This window comes from Leptodactylus fuscus, chromosome 9 (genome assembly GCF_031893055.1).
Source record: "Leptodactylus fuscus isolate aLepFus1 chromosome 9, aLepFus1.hap2, whole genome shotgun sequence".
Classification (NCBI taxonomy): domain Eukaryota; kingdom Metazoa; phylum Chordata; class Amphibia; order Anura; family Leptodactylidae; genus Leptodactylus; species Leptodactylus fuscus.
Window position 1 is genome coordinate 61,832,609 of NC_134273.1, and position 21,362 is coordinate 61,853,970.

The 21,362-nt window shown below is 38.4% G+C and overlaps 1 protein-coding gene across 4 annotated transcripts in view; it reads left to right on the top strand.

Annotated features, from left to right (window-relative positions):
• Nucleotides 1-15,443, top strand: part of LHX9 (LIM homeobox 9) — a 38,277-nt gene extending 22,834 nt beyond the window's left edge. For 2 of the 4 annotated variants that reach the window (XM_075287415.1, XM_075287416.1), the window contains exon 5: nucleotides 1-706. This exon is cut by the window's left edge and continues 62 nt beyond it. In XM_075287415.1, coding sequence (XP_075143516.1) covers nucleotides 1-196 — 196 coding nt within the window. In that variant the 3' untranslated portion in view covers nucleotides 197-706. Of the gene's footprint in view, nucleotides 707-14,879 lie in introns of those variants that run through there. The other 2 variants (XM_075287417.1, XM_075287418.1) reach the window with 1 other exon arrangement.
• Nucleotides 15,444-21,362: the final 5,919 nt, after the last annotated feature.

Consider the following 21,362-nt stretch of genomic DNA (forward strand, 5'->3'; position numbering starts at 1 on the left):
AGGCGATAAGGTTGAAGGTCCCTCTCTCAGCGCTCCAGCATCAGCGGACAGTGCTGCACTTACACCAACAGGTGGCGCATCCACATTATCAGACCTCACCAGCCCCTCCCTCAATGTCGGGGGCTCTGTAACCCCAAACATGGACAATCATGAGTCCGGAAGCCCTACTCAAACTACACTCACCAATCTTTTTTAACGTGTACTAAGACTCTTCTTGTCTTCTGCTGTCTTTTTTTTTTGTTGCAATACTGTGCATTTAACCCTGTAATTGGGATATATCAACCGAACATTTTAGAAGAAGATTCAACTCTGCCGTCACTCAGTGAATTGATCACGACATCTAGGCATATCTCATGTGCTGTCTTTTTTTTTTTTTTGCCTGAGCAATATGTAATCTTCATGGGCCCCCATGGATGGATGTTGTATAGGGCAGAGTACAGAGATGTGCCGGACACAGGCGAACGGTCATATTTCATTGTCAGCTATGTGGTCAATGATTTATTCCTGAGTTATATCAAGTATAGATCTGTGCTGGAGCCTGGTGCAGTGCTGTAGTATTACTTTGCAGGGACTGAGGCCCACTTGGTACCCTCTGCACCTATGTCTTACTCTTCTCACTGTGATTTTCAATGATACATCCCCTTATCTTTTATCAAGACAACTGCCCATTTAGTGATATCATTACGTTTGTTTCATTTCATGAATTTTACTACCGTATACGCTGGCCAATTCAGAAAAAAATCCAGTATTTCTTAAAATCTTCTGGTTTTCAGTAAAAACTTTGATGTCATTATAATATATTGCCTCCAATGGAATTACATGGCTGTCCTCTGTTTCTTCTTCTTCTGAGTCTGGATCGACTACCTAAACGCAGAGTTGCCATCTCTTTATATTGCACTGCCTTTTGACAGTCAACAGACGAGGAACAGACTCATGAATAGGAGAAGTAGTAGAAGTGTTGTATGAAAGGCCCTTTGGTGTACATGAAGTATGTGAAACGTCTTTGTCAAGTTATCGGTGCTTGAAGTCGCAGGCCCGGTCCTCGCTGCACCTCTACCTCCAGCTATCTGGCAGTCGGTGTAATCGTGGACATTGAGTAACTCCAAATCCCATCTACGTCAATTTGGATATTAATAGTTAACCCTTAAGTACTATCATGGTTTCTATCATAATGATATGTCTATGGTAGTGGTGTATGATAGACACCATGATAGTACTTAAGGGTTAATGTACACATTGATATAGGTGCCGATTTTGGATCCACATAACAGTAGTGTCTCTAAAATATGTATTATGCCCTATATCAGAATATTTTATATAGCAATTGCTTTTGATGCGACACGCTCCGTTAGAATTGAACCCTATAGAACTACGACCATATGAACATTATCTTAATAACATTTGTAAGCCTCCAGATTTCCACGATTACAGTTGTACTGCCAGGAAATATTGTTATGGAGATTTATGAGCAGAGGACTTGACAGGCTATAACTTTGTGCACTGACAACCTGGCATAAAGGATATCGAAAGAAAAAAAAAAAAAGAGTTTTCACGTGAAGCGCCTTTACTATATATAACTTCTGGTAGGTCTCCTTAAAGAGGACCGGTCAATACGTTTGACTGTCTGTATTAGTAGATACTTGTATTTCTCATAAAATATTCTAGACCATCATTTCTTAGACTTCTGGTTGTGCTATTCCTCCTTAGGGATACATTGTCAACTGGGTGTTCCATTGTCTTTGGCAAATGGGTGTGTCCTTATAGAGTCTAGCAAATATTGGACAGATTCAAGCCTTTATAAGGACTGGTTACACACAGTTGTCAATCAATACAATGCTACTAAATGTAAAGAAACAAAAAGGTACTCCAGAACTGCTATATTATTCACTAAAACAGACATGTTAGGAGAGCTGGCGGATCCTCTTTTAGGAAATACACTGATTTTCACTTCATTTTTCAGTTGAAAATTTGAGGTATGATTCACATGTGTCCATTCTTATAAGTGCCTCTCAGGAAATTATATTATACTTATTTCCATAACCTTGAAAAAATGATTGCAAATAATAATACCGTAAGTCCACCGAGCGACATATTTGTTATGAGAGTGACGATGTCCCCGGTTATTAACAATGGTCTACCTTGTGAATGCTTACAATGACTTATACTAGGTTCACACGCGTGTCACCTCTCTGTTGTTCAGGACCAAAACAACGAGATATGAACCACTAAAGTAGCGGTGACACATGGCGTCCAACCCATGGACCCAATTCACCATAATGGGGTCCGTCGGGGGTCCGCAACTTAAATTGTGCAGGACTTTTTCCTCCACCAATTTTGTTACGGAATCTGGCGCAGAGGTGAGCTTAGTCTTAGGACCACGAGCAAATTCCCGTACATTGTCCAATATGTTACAATATGATAATTTGTTATAAGATAAGAGATAATGTTTTGGTTACCTAAATGAACCATGGAAAATTCTGTGGTTGGAGTCACCTTTAGGCCAGGTCCACACTAGATTAATGGTGCTGTATAATATTGGTGCTGTGTTTTTTTATATTTGTACTTTTTGTGTAAACTTCTGGGTGTATAGAACAATGTCAGTTTTATTCTGGGGTGTAGCTATAGGGGGTGCAGAGATAGCAGTCGCTACCAGGCTCTGGCCTCAAAGATCCCACAAGGTAGGTAGGGGCCCCGATACAGATCTTGCATTGGGACCCAGGAGATTCCAGTTACTCCTCTGCTTTTATGGAATCTAGCTCTGTATTTATGAGCCAAGGATATAGCTTGGGCTTTGTCCATACTCTGTCTTTTGTCTTTCTGTTGCTAGAATCTGATTTGTTAACACCATTCATTTCACATTTAGGGTAGTTTCGCAGATAGCATTTTTTGGCAAAATACCACAGTTTTCGTGGCAGGCTCTGATGCTGCTCACTAAGTCAAAGCCAGAAGTGGATTTGAAAGGATTGTAAATGTGAAGAAAGGGTTTATACTTCTTCCTCCCTCTCCATCCACTTCTAATTTGGTCTAAAAGATATTTTTAGAAAATGCAGTAGCGTTCCTTCAAAAATGTTAAATTCAAAAATTTAAAAAATTCAAATTTAAAAAATTTAAAAATGTGAAAAATGTCAAAACTCATAACAGAACAAAAAATACTATAAAAATCCTGATGTAGACAGAGACATGCTTAGTTTTTTTTTCCTCTCCTGTATTTTGCATCTCATAAAAATAAGAAGAATCTGTCAGGGTATCCTCAAGCCCCATGTATACAACTGTACGAAGGCAGGCATGATATGATGATATGGAGATATTTAGGGTAAAATACAGTATCGGATAGAGCATGCATTGTTTTTCTTTATCTGTCCTAGTCATACAGAATTTGACAAATAAGAGGGGCCACACGGTGGCTCAGTGGTTAGCACTGCAGCCTTGCAACACTGGAGTCCTGGTGTTCAAATCCCACCAAGGGCAAAAAACCATCTGCAAAGAGTTTGTATGTTCTCCCCATGTTTGCATGGATTTCCATCCCATATTCCAAAGACATACTGATAGGGAAAAATGTACATTGTGATCCCTACAAAAGTGTAGCATCAAACACTAGTGTGAACGTGGCCTTAAACCATCTCATACAGTGATCTCTGCCATACGTGAGCTGCAGCGTTCTGAACAAAAGTAATTGGTAACATCTGTAATTGACAAACGTGTGAATATTAACACTTCATTTTGTTTATGCACAAAATAATTAGTAAAAAATTAAAATCCCAATGATTAAGTCTCAGATGATAAGAAATGTCAGGACCATGGCCTATATGAAATTTCATGTACAACTCAGCAAAATGTACAATAAAGTTCTACCGGCTCGTGATAAAATGCGGCATGTCTTCTTCTGTCACATCGGCTCTTTGAAGACATTTTTTCGGCTTAGCTGATGTGAAATGCCATAGCTTAAAAGCCACTTTGAGCAGCTTAAAGGAAACTCCACTTTTGAACTCCACGGTTAAAATCTACATAAAGTGTTCCCAGTTTCTACAGATACTTTGCTTTATTTGTCTTGATCTGGGTTCTAATAACATCGCATTTTCTTCTTTATTCATGACTAGACCTAAATCTCTTCACATGCTGCTGTGTGTGAGAGTCTTGTAATCTCTGGGGTTAGACTCTTTCCCTTTCCTGTAAATAGGGGATACAGGGAAACCATTCAGGGGATAGTATAGTATACAGGCTGGTAAACCTGGGTCGCTCCCGGACTGAGTCTCACGGTTGAGACCCAGTGACCCTATACTCACACGGACTTTGCTCTGTTTTTGTCCTTCCATACAAGGCTGCCCTTTGGGTGCAAAGCAACCATGAAAAAATGCATTTTTCACACCCGTTTTGCACCACGGTCATGTCTGTAAGCTTAGTGTGAAGCCAACCTAAGACCATGGCCACTTGGTATGAACTGCAAGTTTCTTTGTGGGTGACTTGACGTGCAGGTCACTTGGCTGTGCAGGTTCTAGTTGCAGGATATGGATGGGATTTCTTTGACTTCATCCATAGTACCGGTACTGTAGATTGCAGTGGATTAGCCCCAAGTACATTCGCTGTGGATAACTGGTGCGATCAGCCCAGCTTTAGTTTCTTATTATGGAGCCATAACCACTCTGTATACCACTGCAGCAAATTCTACTTCTAGAAAATAACACATAGGATAAAATACTGTACAATTTTCTTTCTTTGATGGATATATACAGTAGAAGATGTTTCCATATGAAATCAGAGGCACGCCGAGGTCCAATATTACGGCTGTGTTACAGATTATTATATTTTTGTGGCATATTTTCATGCTGTTTTTTTTTTGCTTTTGTTTTAGACGAAGCTAGAAGTGGTTTCAAAAGGAATGTGAGATATAAAGAAAGAACTTATATTTCTCCGTCCTGCTGGATTCGCTTCTGGCTTTGGCTCTAAACTGTAACACCATTTTTGCACGTTGTGTGCCTAAGGGGCCATTCTGCTAGCAAAAAAAGGAACCCATTGAAGTCAATGGGAGGCTTTTTTTCAGCGCTGAAGTTCCACACCAAATTTCTCCCCATTTTCCTCCGTGTGAATTGCCCCTTACTATGCAAGAAGCTTAGTTTGTCGGAGCTACTCTCTATAACTTGCTTATATGTCATGGTCCTAACATGAAATCCTAAGTATGCTAAATATTTTAATGCATTACAAATAGTATGGGATGTGAAGGCCAGACCCAAACTAATAAATCACACGTATAATAGTATAGTGAGCATGTACAATGACTTCAACTATAGATGTTTGTGCTATGACAGTGACGTGTCGCCCACGGTAGACAAATACATCAGATACTTATTATGGACGGTATTATAGGACATCAGGATACATCTAAATACAACTTGCAGTATTTCCATCTGAATAGGTGCACATTGACATACTAGCATAGATTACTCATACACCCTACCCAAAGAAGTAAGCACTATCCCTTGACCTAGAGACTAGGGTTTTACCCACTCAAGTCCAAGCTACAGGTGCTTGTTCTTCTAAGATGGCTTAGAGAGGGGCATATGTAGTTTTGTTTTTTTTTTACTTCCAAATTATTTAGAAAATCAACAATGGAAACAAAAAGAAATGTGGTTCTCTGAGTAGTGTATTTAGATTTCAAACATGAGATCATGTCAACTGCTCCCAAAGAAGTGACTCTCCTGTTGTGACTCTGGTCAACAGCATGCAAGACCTTACTAGCTTCACATCCTCTCCAGGTGGGATGACAATCCATCTGGGGACTGGGGCGGTGTTACCCAACACACAACCCAAGCAATTTCATGGGGCCCCAATGATCAGAAGGACCCCACTAAATGGGCAATGTACTATTTGTGAAAGCATTATATTTTGTAGGGATACTAAGGGGTCATTATACTGTCTATTGGGGTACTAACACAGCAGGACATTGTGGGAAGTTCCCAAATGGGAGAGTATACTATGTGAAGGGCCCTGATTGGGCACTACTAGGTGACCCCTAGACATATCTTTGCTTGGGACCCAAGAAATGCCACCCTTGTTTGGGAACAACAGAAGTGTATGGACAGTTTGGATAGAGAGGTACTATGGGTGCCATCCACTGCAATAAATGTGCAGGAAATTACCTATCTTGTAGTAAACCTGTGCTTCTTAAGTACGCATCATCAGGCCAACATCTCAGGAAACACAGCTATACTACAAGATTGACAACTCCTGCATGCTTATTACACTACACAGTGTCCAGGGCACCCTACAGTTTTTCTTTTGCAAAGTATACCTTACCCTTCAGTTATTTGGAAACACATTCTGCACCCCTAGTCCATGGATATTATCAGCATCTTCTGTGTGGACCTGGCAGTTTTTAATAATAGAAAAAAAAAAATCAAACCATATTGAACGAATTAAAATATTATGCCACTTTTTATGGAAATCTTTCTTATCAGACTATCCTATTAAAGGCCACCATTACGGGAAGTTAGAAGGTTGATATGGTGATATGTGAAGGCGTATCTGAGACATAACTAGCAAGCAGTAGAGATGAGCGAGTATATTCGATCGAATACCTCCGCCGCCAGGGAAGGTGGGAGGGGCAGTAAAAATTTGAGGCCCCGGAAGTGTTTTTGCACCGGGATCTATGCGGCGGAGATATTCGATCAAATATACTCGCTCATCTCTAGTAAACAGTCTTTTTATATATATAGCCATTACTTTTTACCTGTAAACTAGTCACAGAATGCAAAAAAAAAAGGTACAATAAATAGTAATTAATACAAGTTATTACCAAAATATTGGAAATTCTTGAAAAAAAAAATACACGCAAGAAAGGGCTCTATGGTCATGACAAAAGGTCATGAAAATATTAATAAAATTGACACACAAATGAAACAGACAACATTACCTATAGAATATTCTCACTTAACATTAAGAGTTGTGAAATCCTAGAAAACTTTTTTTCTGTCCATATATATTTTTTCACATTAGATACAATTATTGCTTGACGGCCTGTGGGTGAAATAAATTCCCTAGCACATAAGTTTAGATCCAAACAACAACCAAATTCACATCCAAAGGCCGACGTTTACTCTGGGGTTGGTTAGTAATAAATATATCAACCTTAGGCTGAAGCCCCACGTTGCGGAAATGGAACTTTTTTGTCGCAGATTTTGTTGTAGTTTTTTGATCCAAAGCCAGGACTGGATTGAGCAGAAGGGAGAAGTATAAAATGTTCTTATATATTTCCATTCCTTTTGTAGCCATTCTGGGCTTTGGCTCAAAAAAACGCAACAAAATCCGCAACGTGAGGTCTCAGCCTTAAGCAAATCTTCTTCTCTGTCACAGTGTAGCGTCTTCTTCTGCTGCTTGTCTAATGTCGCTCCTTTTTTGCCCATTCCTGTTCTATGTTTATGTTGATATTTGTTATTTCTTTTCTAATTTATGAAACTTTGGATAAAATAATTTCGTAGTATTTGAAAACAACCTTAATATTTTATTAAAAAAGACCTATTTAAATGTAAGAAACAATCATGATTGTACATATCCTAAAATATTGCTTTGAAATCATGTTTTAGTATCTATTTTTCAGGTAAGATGGAAATAAGCAAAATATGATTTGTGAAATTTTTTTTTTGGTGAAAAGTGAGCTTTTTCATGTTTTTCCTTTTCGATTTGTTATAATTGTACCAGATTGTACCAGACAAACATCAACTATTTCTAATATATACTATTTTTGTTACTTTTATATAAAATATCTCACGTGCAAAGGGTTGTTAATTATTTTTATTGTATCCTGTAAATTATTACAATTATAGTCTGGAGAGACCTGCGACGTCATAGCGAATTTACTAAAATGCACGCTGGGCATTTGTAGTTGAAACATGTGTGGGTAATGATAGTGAGGTCACTAAGGTATACATTCATTTATTCCGAACGAAACAAAAGGCCCCTTTAAAACAGAATGTATTTCCATAGGTTACTTCTAGCATATTTCCAAAAAAGCTCTAATTCTTATAAAAACAAGCCCTATTTATCCATGTGTTGTCTGGTATTACAGCTGAGCCTCATCTTAGCAAATACACAGCCTGTGGATAAGGGGGGATTATTTTTGGTCAAAAAAGACCCTTTAGTGGATGGGTGGGTGGAGATATTGTAAATTATCTGCATCCTGAACCGTAAGTGTATCACCGAATAAATCTGTAAAGATGTGAACTTCAAAATTGTTCAAAACTGAAATTTCCCAGTATTCATTGCTGAGAACCTGGTTTGTTAATATGTATTCTGCACCATGCAGTTATCTGATAAAGTACAATATTTAGCCATGAAAAATCAGTTACTTGGCTCAGAATAGTGTACAAAAATAAGAGAAAAAATCACTCTCACTTCTGTTCCAATTGGCTGCAGTGATCTCATGTTCATGGGTTGTGATGTCATCCATGTGGCAGGAAGTGGAGACCAGCAGGGGATTGGGAAGTGTCAGGACAGGAATGATGGGGGATCTGTGAGATGAGAATGCTATTGCATTTTTATATACAATTATGAGCTGGGTTAACAATTTTTTTATGAATAGACCTATCTGTGGTTAGGCCCGGTTCACCCCTTAACAGAATACCAAACGCATTGGCAAGTGGTGATCAGTGAAAGCACACAGACCCCATAGACTATAATGGGGTCCGTGTACTTTCCGTGCGGTGTCCGTATGAGTCATGCAGACAGGAAAGTAGATCATGAAGAACTTTTCTGTCCGCATGTTCCATGTGGACTCCGCACGGAAAGCACACGGACCCCATTATAGTCTATGGGGTCCGTGTGCTTTCACTGCTCACCACTTGCCAATGCGTTCGGTATTCCGTTAGGGGGTCCCCATGCAGACTCCCCGAACGGAATACCAAACGCAGTGTGAACTGGGCCTAAAATAGACAATTCCAACAACAGCTAGCAAAACTATGAATGTATCCGGAAACTATAAAACAGGTTGAAATTCAGGATCAGTTCTAGATCAGTAATACAATTTATTAATTTATTTCCAAAACTATTCAAGTTTTTTTACTAAAAGGTGAACCTAGAATCAGAATAATTTTCTCCAAATTCCATACAGCTGCCTGTTAGCTCTTATCAATGCAAGACATGGAAATATGTGAATCTAATATACGACAGTCCTTGACTTCCCTTGGAAGAAGGAATATATGAAAATTTGATTTCACCCAGGATACAATAATAATAATGTAGAGTCTTAAACATGCAAGATATACAGTCATTACAAGGAGAAGAGCTCAATAGGTCTAACAAATTCATTGCCATTATCTGACATTCTGTATTTTAGGCAAATGCCTTTGACATTGGTGAATGTTATTTTTTTATTAATTAAATGATTGTGTACCACGCTCTGATTCCATGTGTTGCTTGATTGAATAAAGCTTTTGCACATTCAATTAGTGTTTTACGTCAAGGGGTTCACAAAAGATCATACGAATTAACATGCTGCACTATTAAATCATGCTGAGTTTTTTTTTCCCATAGTGACTCACACATTATTCTAAGTTATTGCTGGAATTCAATGCTGGACAAGAGGATGACCACAGTAGTGAGAATAAGTAGTGCTATGGAGTGGCCATTTCACATTTGTAATATGATTGTTGCACATACTATATTCTATGCGGTGTTCTAGACACTGAGGAATAGTACTGCTGCAAAGTCTCATCATACCCCGGAATTGTCAAGAATAGAATTGAAACAAAAATAGGTTGAAATGGAATTGAATTGTTTCTACAGTAGTTCCTATAGTAAATGTCATGTTTTTGCTATACCCCATATTAAAAAAAATTACATATTTTTTTAAAATTACATAACAGTAGTGGCAGCAAGGTCAGTGTGCATTAAAATTGCCTCGAAAGTGTAGTAGAAAACCTTTAATTTGAGAATGGGAATTCAGAAATTCATAGTTTACTAACATTGCTATTCCAGTGATACACATAGTAGAGAAAATAATATATATGTAACGTATGTGATTTTGATTATGTTAATTAATCAATCAGAAAATCAATCACTAAATCAATCAATCTGTGGTCTGCATTTAATAAAGCAGGAAGAGCTGAGCTGATTGATATATAGGGGCAAACTTATTAGTATTGTACGCCAATGTAATTTATTAGTATTGTGTGCCAGTGTTAACAAGCGACCCAACTGGCACAGGGTATGAGAGATTTATGAACAGATAGGAACTGGTGTAGACTTCCATTCTAGTTCACACCAGGAAATTGATGTGAATGTTAATAAATCAGCCAGGCCGTGGCATCCGCGCCACTCTGCAATTCCCACATTAAAGGGATTTTATCATTAGAATCCCGTTTGTAGCCAAACCCACACTGGAATAGCCTTAAGAAAGGCTATTCTTCCCCTACCTTTAGATGCCTTCTCCACGCCACCATTCCTTAGATATTCTGGTTTTCATCCATATGCTAATTAGCTTTCTTGCAGCATTGGGGCGGTCCCCATTGTTCAAACAGCACTGGGGGCATCCCCAGTGTTGCGAGAAAACTATCCAGTGCCGCCTTCTTCTCTTTGCCACCTCCGCCTCTTCTTTCCTGTTCAGCCACAGGAAAATGGCCGACTGCACCCACTGCGCATGTCCGTCGGCCATTTTCTTGTGGCCTCTCCTGTACGGACTGTCCTAAGTGTTGTGAGAAAACTAATTAGCATATGGACAAAAACCAGGATATCTAAGGAACGGTGGCACGGAGAAGACATCTGAAGGTAGGGGAAGAATAGCCTTTCTTAAGGCAATTCCGACGTAGGTTTAGTTTAAAAAGGGATTCTAATGATAGAATCCCTTTAATTGATTTCTACAAAACTCTATATCAATCCGCTCAGCTCCTCCTGCTCTATAATATTCTGCCGTCAGATTGGAAAGCATGTTCAACACGACGGCTTTTCCTTCAAATCTTATTAAATTCAGAACCATAAACTTTCACTGTTCAATATAGTGAAACAATGTAAAGCTATACTATGAAATCTCTTAAGGGCTTTTTTGACCCAAATTTTAAATTAAAAAAAATTTTTTTTTTGGTCAAGTTTGCCCATAAATGATCATTCCATGTATTTAGTTTCAACGGCTGGATTATCAAACGTCTCAGGGTTCTTACAACGTTAATCCATTTTAGATCTTTGATTGGATATCGTATTGTTATTTTTTACTCGCTACAATGTATATAAAATTGTTAGAAAAAAAATCGGAGGAATACATTCAATACTATATACAGGAAGCATTTAGGGGATGGTCAATGACATCTCACATTTTACTTAGTCACAAAACAATTAAGAATTGGTGACCTTATTGCAGGGGCCTAGTTTGTGCGATAAAAAAGATTACAAATTAAAGATGGCCGCCTCCATTTTACAAAGTATCGGTAACGTTCTGTACATAATATCTGTTGATTTTCAGACTACATATTCACCCCAGTCTGTATATCCTGCCTTTATAAGATGAATTAAACTCCTTTCTATGGGGTTGTATCTCAGTTCTACAAGTGCCTTACTGTACTTTATAGTACTTTGTGAAAATCAGGATGACTTTGTGTTGTTTGTTAAAATGTTTTCCTTTTTGACAATTCAATAGTTTTGTACGGTTAATTCTTATTTCTGAATAAAAAAAAAAATATAAAGTCAAACTTTTCAATGATCTGTTACAGGAGAGAGTTGACTTTCAGTTCAGCTGGTCAGTTGGCTACAAATAATGATCTTATATATACATCTTCGTGTTTCAGTACAGTATGTAGTAGAGAACAAATGTCCATGTTTTATTTTTTGTTTCTTGAGAAATGCATTGTATAGAACAATTCCCTTTGAATATTTATGGACCAAACCTTTGTGAAATCTGATTAAATTTGTGTGAATAAACAATTTGCATTTAGTGGACTTTTATTTATAGCTTGGTTCGGAATTTGCTCTTCGCTTTCAGAACATATCAGCTAAAAGGTAATTATATAATATAGGAGTTCTAGAATAATCTCTATACAGTCACTGCTTCTCTAGAAATGTCTGTTATTGTAACTCATTGATTAAGATCTTCTTTCCTTATAAATGTTATTGTTTGCTATTCCCATGGTACGACTGTAAAAATATCTACGAATTTCATTCACGCTAACCGTTTTTCTTTCCTTGTGCCATCTGTAAAAAAACAAATTGCACATGGATCTGCTCTAGAGAATTGAGCCATTCACACATATATGCACAAAGAAAAAAAAATCATGGCATGCACCATTTTGTTCTCTTTTCTCTATTCATCCCGACCATGCAAGTCTATGGGGCTGTAAAAAAATGACCAGATGGAATTTGTGTGCTGTCCATGTTTCATCCCATTTTTTTACATAACCATTACCGGGTAATGCTGAAAAATAAGGAAGAAAGGATCCGTTTTTTTGTGGAAGGCAAAAAATGGATGACACACAAATGGCACATGGATCAGATATGGATCACAAAAAAGAATCTCACTAGGTTGCACAATGTGTCCGTATTTGTATAGCCTGCAAAATGTATCAGCCTTAAAGGGATTCTATCATTAGAATCCCCTTTTTTTTAATACCGACACGTAGGAATAGCCTTAGGAAAGGCTGTTCTACCTTTAGAAGTCTTCTCTGTGCTGCTGTTTGTTAGATATTCCCGGTTTTCTTTGGTATGCGTTCCCAGTGCTGCTTGAAAAATCTCCAGCGCCACCTCATCTTCTTCTGGAACGCCTCTCCACCGCGTCCTCTTTCCGGCTCTGGTCTTCTAAATCCTAATCCATTGGGCTTTGGGCAGAGCCGACTGCGCATCCGCAATATGAGCGTACTGTGCATGCACAGAAGTGTCGGAAGAGGACGTGGCGTTCCAGAAGAAGATGAGGCGGCGCTGAAGATTTTTCAAGCAGCACTGGGAACGCCCCCAGTGCTGCAAGAAAAATCATTTGCATACCGAAGAAAACTGGGAATATCTAACAAACGGTGGCGCGGAGAAGACTGCTAAAGGTAGGAGAAGAATAGCCTTTCTTAAGGCTATGCCTACGTGTTACTATTAAAAAAAAGGGATTCTAATGATAGAATCCCTTTAACGAATGCCCCACTTTTGCGGGTGTCCTTTCACAGTCTGGAACTGGTAGTGCCATACTTTATAGAAACACACCCCTAACTGGTAACACCCATTTGTCAATTTATTTATACAATTCTAGTAGTAATAGCAGAGGTTAGAAGAAAAAAATGTTACGGGATTGTTATAATTTGGGGAATACAATAATTCAGTAAAACAGACATGTCAGGAGAGATGATGAAGCCTGTTCTTTACTATTAACAATGTTTTCTTTGAAAATGTGTTGAAATAAGCTAACAGTGCATGGAAAGAATTTTTTGAGAGATAAAAAAATCATAGAATATTGTTGTTAATGTATGAGTAATTGAGGATTGTGTCTCATAATTTAAGTCAAGCAGACAGCAATTGGATGAAAGAAGGTATAAGTAATGGTAACATGGAAGACTATGCTAATAGAGACTGTAGTAAATGTATTTTTACACAAATTCAAAGTAACATTTTGTTGACTGCCTATGGAACCATATTGCCGCATTTCATTCCACATTGTCTTCCTGTAGTCATTATACTGGAACTAAACCCATAGATACATAACATGACCCAGGCTAAGACCCCATGCTGCGGAAACGCAGCTTTTTTGGTTGCAGATTTTGTTGCGGTTTTTGAGCCAAAGCCAGGAGAGGATTGATCAGAAGGGAGAAGTATAAGAACTTCCTATATATTTACCATTCCTTTTATAGCCATTCTTGGCTTTGGCTCAAAAAACCTCAACAAAAAAAGCTGCGTATCCGCAATGTGGGGCCTTAGCCCTAAGAGAGGATAAACTGAAATGTTCAGCACTCACAAACTATATTCTTAGAACTTTCCCTATTTTCATATTTTCAAGGTAAGAGAATTGATGTCTTAGACCGGTAACAAATTGAGTAACATAAACTTAAGTTGCCCTCCTTGGATCCATACTTAACACTATACATAGTAGATAAAATACAATAAAAATCAATTTGGCAATTCACATGCAGCAAATGTTGTTGAATAGTAATATGTACCAGCTGTTTCTAATAGATGGGTTGTATGGTGAAGATTTTATGTTTGACACGATTTTGGAGCTATTTTGTAGAATATACTAAGAAATTGTTCAAATTTGCAAACAATTTTTTATTGTGTCAGTGCATCTAAAATAAAAAAAAATAAGCCTCCTCTTCTTGCAAGCCTACAGTCAATAGGAGAGGCAGCAGACTACACATGGCTACAGGATGAGACTACACTCAAGGTGTGTATAGGTCTGCCTAGACGTTGTATACACAAAACTGTTTTTTTGCTAATTTTTTAATTTTTAGATATATATCGGTGTGATAAAAGACATGTTTTAAAGACAATGTAATGTTACTATTATGATCATCATATTTTCTTCTATTCTTTAGAACACTACAGGACTACCTAAGTAAATTCAAGTATGCTGCAACGTTCCCGCCTATCTGTCAGCAGGTTACAGACTAAGGTACAAGAGTTCGCCATCCGCTCATAGACTTCATATTGCGGTAGCCTGCTGACAGACAGGCAGAGGCGCCATATATTCAACTTTGCATCTCTACAGTAGATTTCTATTTGCTCCTACATCTAATGCGAATCATTCCATCCATTTTATTTGACTTCTGCAAAGTAGCTCCAAAGTAGGGCATCACATGAAAGTAGTTGGTTAATTTTTTTGGGTTTAGTTCCTTTTAAAGAGAAAGAATTCGATCACAATTAAAGTAATTGCTTACCCCGTTAGTGCCAGGTTGCTCTGTAGTTTAATACATTTTTGCTATGATTTTTTTCAGGGAGAACAATGTTCGGGGTTTAACAGCCATACAACCCGGCGTTTGAAAATTCCCTAAAGTATTTAAAGAAGGGGAAAAGTTTGATCGGAAATCCTACTGCAGTGAAGACAAAGACAAAATTAGCCAAAAAAAAAAACTATACCTATATATATAAAACATTTGTCATTTTTTGAATGTTAAGAATTGTTTTTTTTTTTCCTTTCCATATGCATAATTGGCTGATAACTACAATGTTGTGCTATAGTTTAGATATGGAAGGCATAACAATTTATCAGTTGCAATTTCAAGATTTATAGATTTCTCTATGACATTATAAAATATGTATATACACAATGGAGCAACCTGGCATTAATGAACCTTATACATGAACGAATGCAAAGTTTAATGGTGACTTGCCTGATTTTAAGCACAATAAAATTGTTCACATAAATGTAAAAAGGAACACTTTATAACATGCTTGCACAAATGTATTTCAAAAAAATGTGAATTATGTATGATTTATGTCTATTCACTTTCCATTACATTTTTTTTTCTTTTAGGGTCAGTCCCATGTAGCTAAAGAAAAGGGAATATTATTCCAAAAATTAGAAATTTTAGAAATTGTAATAAATAAAAATCACTCCATTGGTTTATTATAAATATTTAAAATTCTGAATTAAAAGGGTTTCCGTTCAAGTTCATTCTAGGACTTCTGAATAAAGAATAGATACGGAATTTTGTAAGATTTTTTTTACTTTCTTTTAAGGCCAAAGTATGTCGGATGATTATATAGTTTTTATAATAAAAATTGTCCATTGATGGGGCAACATGGTGGCTCAGTGGTTAGCATTGCAGCGCTGGAGTCCTGGGTTCGAATCCTGCCAAGGACAAACCTCTGCAAGGAGTTTGTATATTCTCTTCGTGGTTGCCTGGATTTCCTCCCATACTCCAAAGACATACTGATAGGGAAAAATATACATTAATAAATGTACATTAAAAAAAAAAAAAAAAAAAAGTCCATTGATGCAAAAGGAAATCCATATGCACTACGCAGAGAAGTATGAAGCTTCATATTATTTGGGATGTGTGAACTTGGCTTAGGACACAATTTTAAAGCACACTACATGGGATGACTCTAAGACCAAATAAACAAAATTAAAGAAAATCTGCATGAGGTTTTAATACACTTGTTCTCTATTTGTGTGAATAACTTTCCTTGATGTTTGCTGTAAAATAAATAAGTTTTTTCCATTAATAAATTCAATGCAGATGAAATGTGTTTATAAAAACACTTCATAACTAAGTTGTGATTTCACTGTGTATTTATAATGTTGGGTTATTATTTTTGACATATATTTTTTTATGTAAAATCTAAATATAACATCAAGGCGTCTGCTGAGAGGAAGTCCATGGCCTGTTATGGATCAAGTTTATAAGGGAACGTTCGTATGTTCTTAGAGCTGCATTAATTACTTCCCATCACTTCATTGACTTTTCACATCCTAATTGACTTGGCACTTCCCCTTAGGCATCCCTTGTCCCTCCTTAGAGTTGCTGTACATAGGCTTCCCAATTCTTACCTTGCCCACCTCCAACCACAATTTTAGACACAGAAGTGGGGTTGATGTATCAGATCTATTAACCCCTTTCTTCTTTGTATTGATCTATTATATCATATAGTTAATGCTCACTTTTCTAAGGGTAAGTTCACACCGGGTTTTTTGGACCGGAATCTGAGGCGGAGGCTGCTTCAGGTTCCGATCCAAAAACCGGGTACCCGCGACTGAAACCCAATGCACTGCACCGGCATCCAGCCGCGCACTCTCATCCGGATAAGGCCCAATGAATGGGCCTAGTCCAGAGGAGGGACTGTCTTCAGGTCGAATCGCGAGGTGACTCAGCCTGAAGAATGAGCATCTTGCTTCTTTTTTCCGGGAGCGGTTCCTGGCTCCCACTGATTTCAATGGGAGCCAGAAACGGATACGGAGCGGATACGGCCTCAAAACCCTGACCAAAAAAACTCTGTGTGAACTTACCCTAATAGTACAACACTTTGATGTAGCGGGCTTAGCAGCTGTGCCTACTAGATCACTACTAGATCACTTCCTGGTTCTGTCAGGGCCTGGTACTAATAGCCAAATACTCTGACTCCTGCAGATTACCCACACATATGACCAGGTTCAAGTTCTCATGTGGGACCAAAAAAACATAAAAGGTATCACCATAGGCCCCAAGGTCTGGAGGCAAATTATATATTTTTCCCAACTGGCCTTTTAGGCTAAGGCCCCACGTAGAGGTCCACAGCAAAAAAGGGCTGTGGGAAAAACCGTGATGACAACACATTGCCACGTGTGGCCCAGCCTTGGTAAAAGTGGTAAAACATAATAAAACTGTGATAACTATTGTACTGCTGCAATTTTAATTGTAATGACCAACTATAAAAAATTAGCATGTTAGTTTTACTGCAGGATGAACAGCATAAAAAAAAATCCACAGAAAAATTTCAGATTTTTTCACATGGGCTGCCCATAAACTGTACTAAAAGCTATTCAGAGCTGTACAAAATGGCACCAACTAAAGATACAACACGCAAAGAAAAAGCCCTCATACGGCTACATTGGCAGAAAAAAAAAATTAAAAAGTTGAAAATGCTGCAAAAATTATTTTTTTCTGAAAACATTCCTTTACTTAGCAAAAGGTAAACGTAAAAACTATATAAATTTTGTATTGACATGATTGTACAAGCTCATAGAATAAAGTTAACTTGATATTTATACCACACAGTTTATAGTGGAAAAAGTACATCCTAAAGTACAACCTATCCTGCAAAAAACAGGCCCTCAAAAATAAGTAATAGAGTTATATCCTTAGTAATTTTACAGTGATTTTTTTTTTTTTCTCGGGTTTTTAATTCTGGTGTTCCCTATTCAATGTATATCTACTTTTCAGCCAACACAATATCTAATACGATAATCTAATAAGCAATATCTCCCTCAGTAATGTGTATGTCACCCTTCATTTTAGAGCTTAAGTATAGGAATAATGGAAATACATGATTTGTATGATTATTATCATTTATAATTACATGACTTAGGCCTCGTTCACATCTGCATCGGTAATCTGTTCGGGGAGTCCACATGAGGACCCCCCAAATGGACTACTGAACGCATTGGCAAGCGGTGTGCAGTGAAAGTACATGGACCCTATAGACTATAATGGAGTCCGTGTGCTTTCCGCATTGTCTCCGTACAAGTCACGCAGACAGGAAAGTAGATTGTGAACTACTTTTCTGTCCACCTGTCCCGTGCGGAGACCATGCGGAAAACACACGGACCCCATTATAGTCTACGGGGTCCATGTGTTTTTGTAAGCTCACTGCTTGTCACTGTGTTCGATAGTCCGTTCAGGGGAGGTCCCCATGTGGACTCTCCTGAATGGATTACTGACGCAGATGTGAACCAGGCCTTAGAAGAGGGTCTTTGTTCTGAAGGGGAGGTTGATAACAATCAGGTCCAGTAATCCAAGATACTAAAACCAGACGAAAACAGATCACCAGGTAGAAGACCAGCAACACTCTGGCAAATGGATAGACAGGAGGAGTGAGATCATGAAAAATCTAGAACGCAAGTCACAGATCAAGGTCCCAAAATAACAGGCAACCTAGATATAGATGATACCATTAGCTATAGCGGTCTGAATTTGAATTGGGATTTCTGAATCGGCAATGGCAGCCAGGATTATACAGTGGCTCAGCAATGTAATGAGGTAAGTTACAGCTTGGTAACACTACAACTCATCAGATTCCAGAGGATTTCAGCTCAGAAGCTTGCAGAATTGTAGTAAAGGGCTGTATACAGTATATCACTGGAGTTTCACTTTAACATTTGTAATCTATACATTATGACATTATGTATGCTATGTATATTACTGTATATGTGAACTGTTAGATGGTGCGCACATATGCTTATAGGGAACCTGTCACCATGAAGATGCAGTTTGATCTGCAGGCATTATGGTATACAGCAGGAGGAGCTGAGCAGATTGATATATAGGTTTGTGACAAAAGATTCTTTATATATTAATTTATTTCCACAATCACTCTTAGGACCACCCACTGGACTCAATGACACCTGCGAAGCATAGAAAGAACAGAGAGATAAATGAATAAATGACAAGTTATACTGAATCTTTCCCCACTAAACTATGTATATATCTGAATAACTCCTCCTGCTCTATAATATGCTCCCTGCAGATTACATGGAATTTTCATGGTGACAGGTTCCCTTTAAAGGAAGAAATGAGATAAAATAATGAACACCAAGTTAGGGTTCGTTCCTACTTGCACTCGGTGTCCGGTGTGTGCATTATTCCAGGTTTCCGTCTTCAGCCCCGGCAAAACTGGACAGGGGACAGAAACCTGGCGGTCAGCTTTAAAACCCATTCACTTGAATGGGTTTGAAAAGGTTACCGCCGGTGTCCACCTGCGGCCTGTCTGTGGGGAAACCGTTTTTTTGCAAACAAGGTTGGACATGCAGGACATATACAGACAACAGCGGTCACCTTTACAAACCCATTCAAGTGATTGGGTTTTATATATGACTGCCGGGTTTCCGTCCACTGTCCAGCTTTGCTGGGCCTGAAGATGGAAACCCGGCAGAATGCACAAACCAGACACTGAGCGCAAGTGTGAACGAACCCTCATCACCTGTTAAATCTCCCTACTGTTTCAAGGCTGTTGGTTCGGTTCTCTCCCGGTCATTGGCTGTAGTGATGATGCCCTATACAACAGCACTGTGGGGAAGATAAACTAATGAAAATATGCCAAAATTATGGCCCAAAAAGCTGGTATACCTGCCTTACACCTCATTTTCTAAGTGTTTCTGTACGTTCCCTGATAAGTGGGCAGGGCTTATTATAGGAAAGGGATGGGCTTGTAAAAGGGCAGGGCATATGCAAAATGTTGGCCCATTTTTTTTTTGTTGGAAACAAGCCCAACTGATAAGTAGCGTAAAAGAGGCCTAGACAGTCTAAAAGTAGGAAAATCTGGTGCCGTTTAAGGCTGTCTAATTTAAGTTTGCTTAGACAGTATTAAATATGTATATATAAATATGTTATTATAAAAAAAGTAAGTGAATGAATGCTTACATAGAGCAGCAGACCCCGGCCTGAAACAACTACTGGCCGCGTCATTCCATCATATGCGTGAACAGTAAAATACACAAACAGGAAAAGCCCACTGAGCCCAACTCCCTAAGCTGGTGTGACCTGTCTCAGGTAATGATTGGCAGATTGGCAATTCTAGGCACCCCCTGTGGGTCAAGAGATGCCAGGAAGTAGAAAACAGGGGGACCCTGGCTGTTCCGGAACTGGATTGGTGCCATGATCGGTAAGAGTATCACTTTTCTATGCCACGACCTCCAACCCGAGCAGTTTAAATACACTGGAAAGCCCTTTAAGGGGGCGTTCACACTACCGTCGGTGTCCGACATGCATGCAGGGTTCCTCTGTCCGCTTGAGAAGTCGGACATCTTCTCTTGCGGACAGGAAAGGACAGGCACGGAGTGCAAAAGAACGCACCCGATGCCCATTCAAGTGAATGACAGGTGTCACGGACACAGCTAGTGTCCGCTCCTAGTGTCCGTGACAGATTTTGAGCGGACACTAGGAGCGGACACTACATGTCGGACACCAACGGTAGTGTGAACGCTCCCTAATGTCTACAAACAAAGGTAACAAGTCCTTTTAACAATATATAGCGACAGTGACTGTCATGACAATAATCACTATTACTAAATTATTGTACAATGTTAAAGGTGGTAAAAACAAAACAACAACAAAAAAATATAACACTATACTATTCAGAAAATAACATTACTCCTAACATGGCTCCCTGAGCACAGTATCGGCATTGCTTGTTATACCAATATTTCCTGTTTAACATGCTTATGTGTCTACCAATACCAACCAAAACCAACCAACCAATACCAATACCAACCAACCAATACCAATACCAACCAATACCAATACCAACCAATGCCAATACCAACCAATACCAATGTGTCTACCAATACCAACCAACCAATACCAATACCAACCAATACCAACCAACCAATACCAATGTGTCTAACAATACCAACAGGTATTGTTGGTTGTTGGTTTATACAGATATTGTTAGTAATTTCCTGGATGGCAGAATGAGAAAAACTTTCATCTTTTACCCTACTGTTAAAAATCTGTTCATTGTATACGTGACTATGCTGGATAGCTGAATATCTAAAATATAGCCTCAGATTAGTGAATAATCATAGGTCTTTGGGTAGAAGGAGTTAAGAAGTAAATGATTCTGAGAGATCCTTATTTCATTAAAAATAGGAATTTACAAGCCACCAGCCACGTAATGACCAACATATCCACATAGTGTAGTACATATTTGGAGCTGTGAACACGATTAGAATAGAATATCAGTAGATATTTATAGTCAGATATTTGGGATGCTTCAGCAAT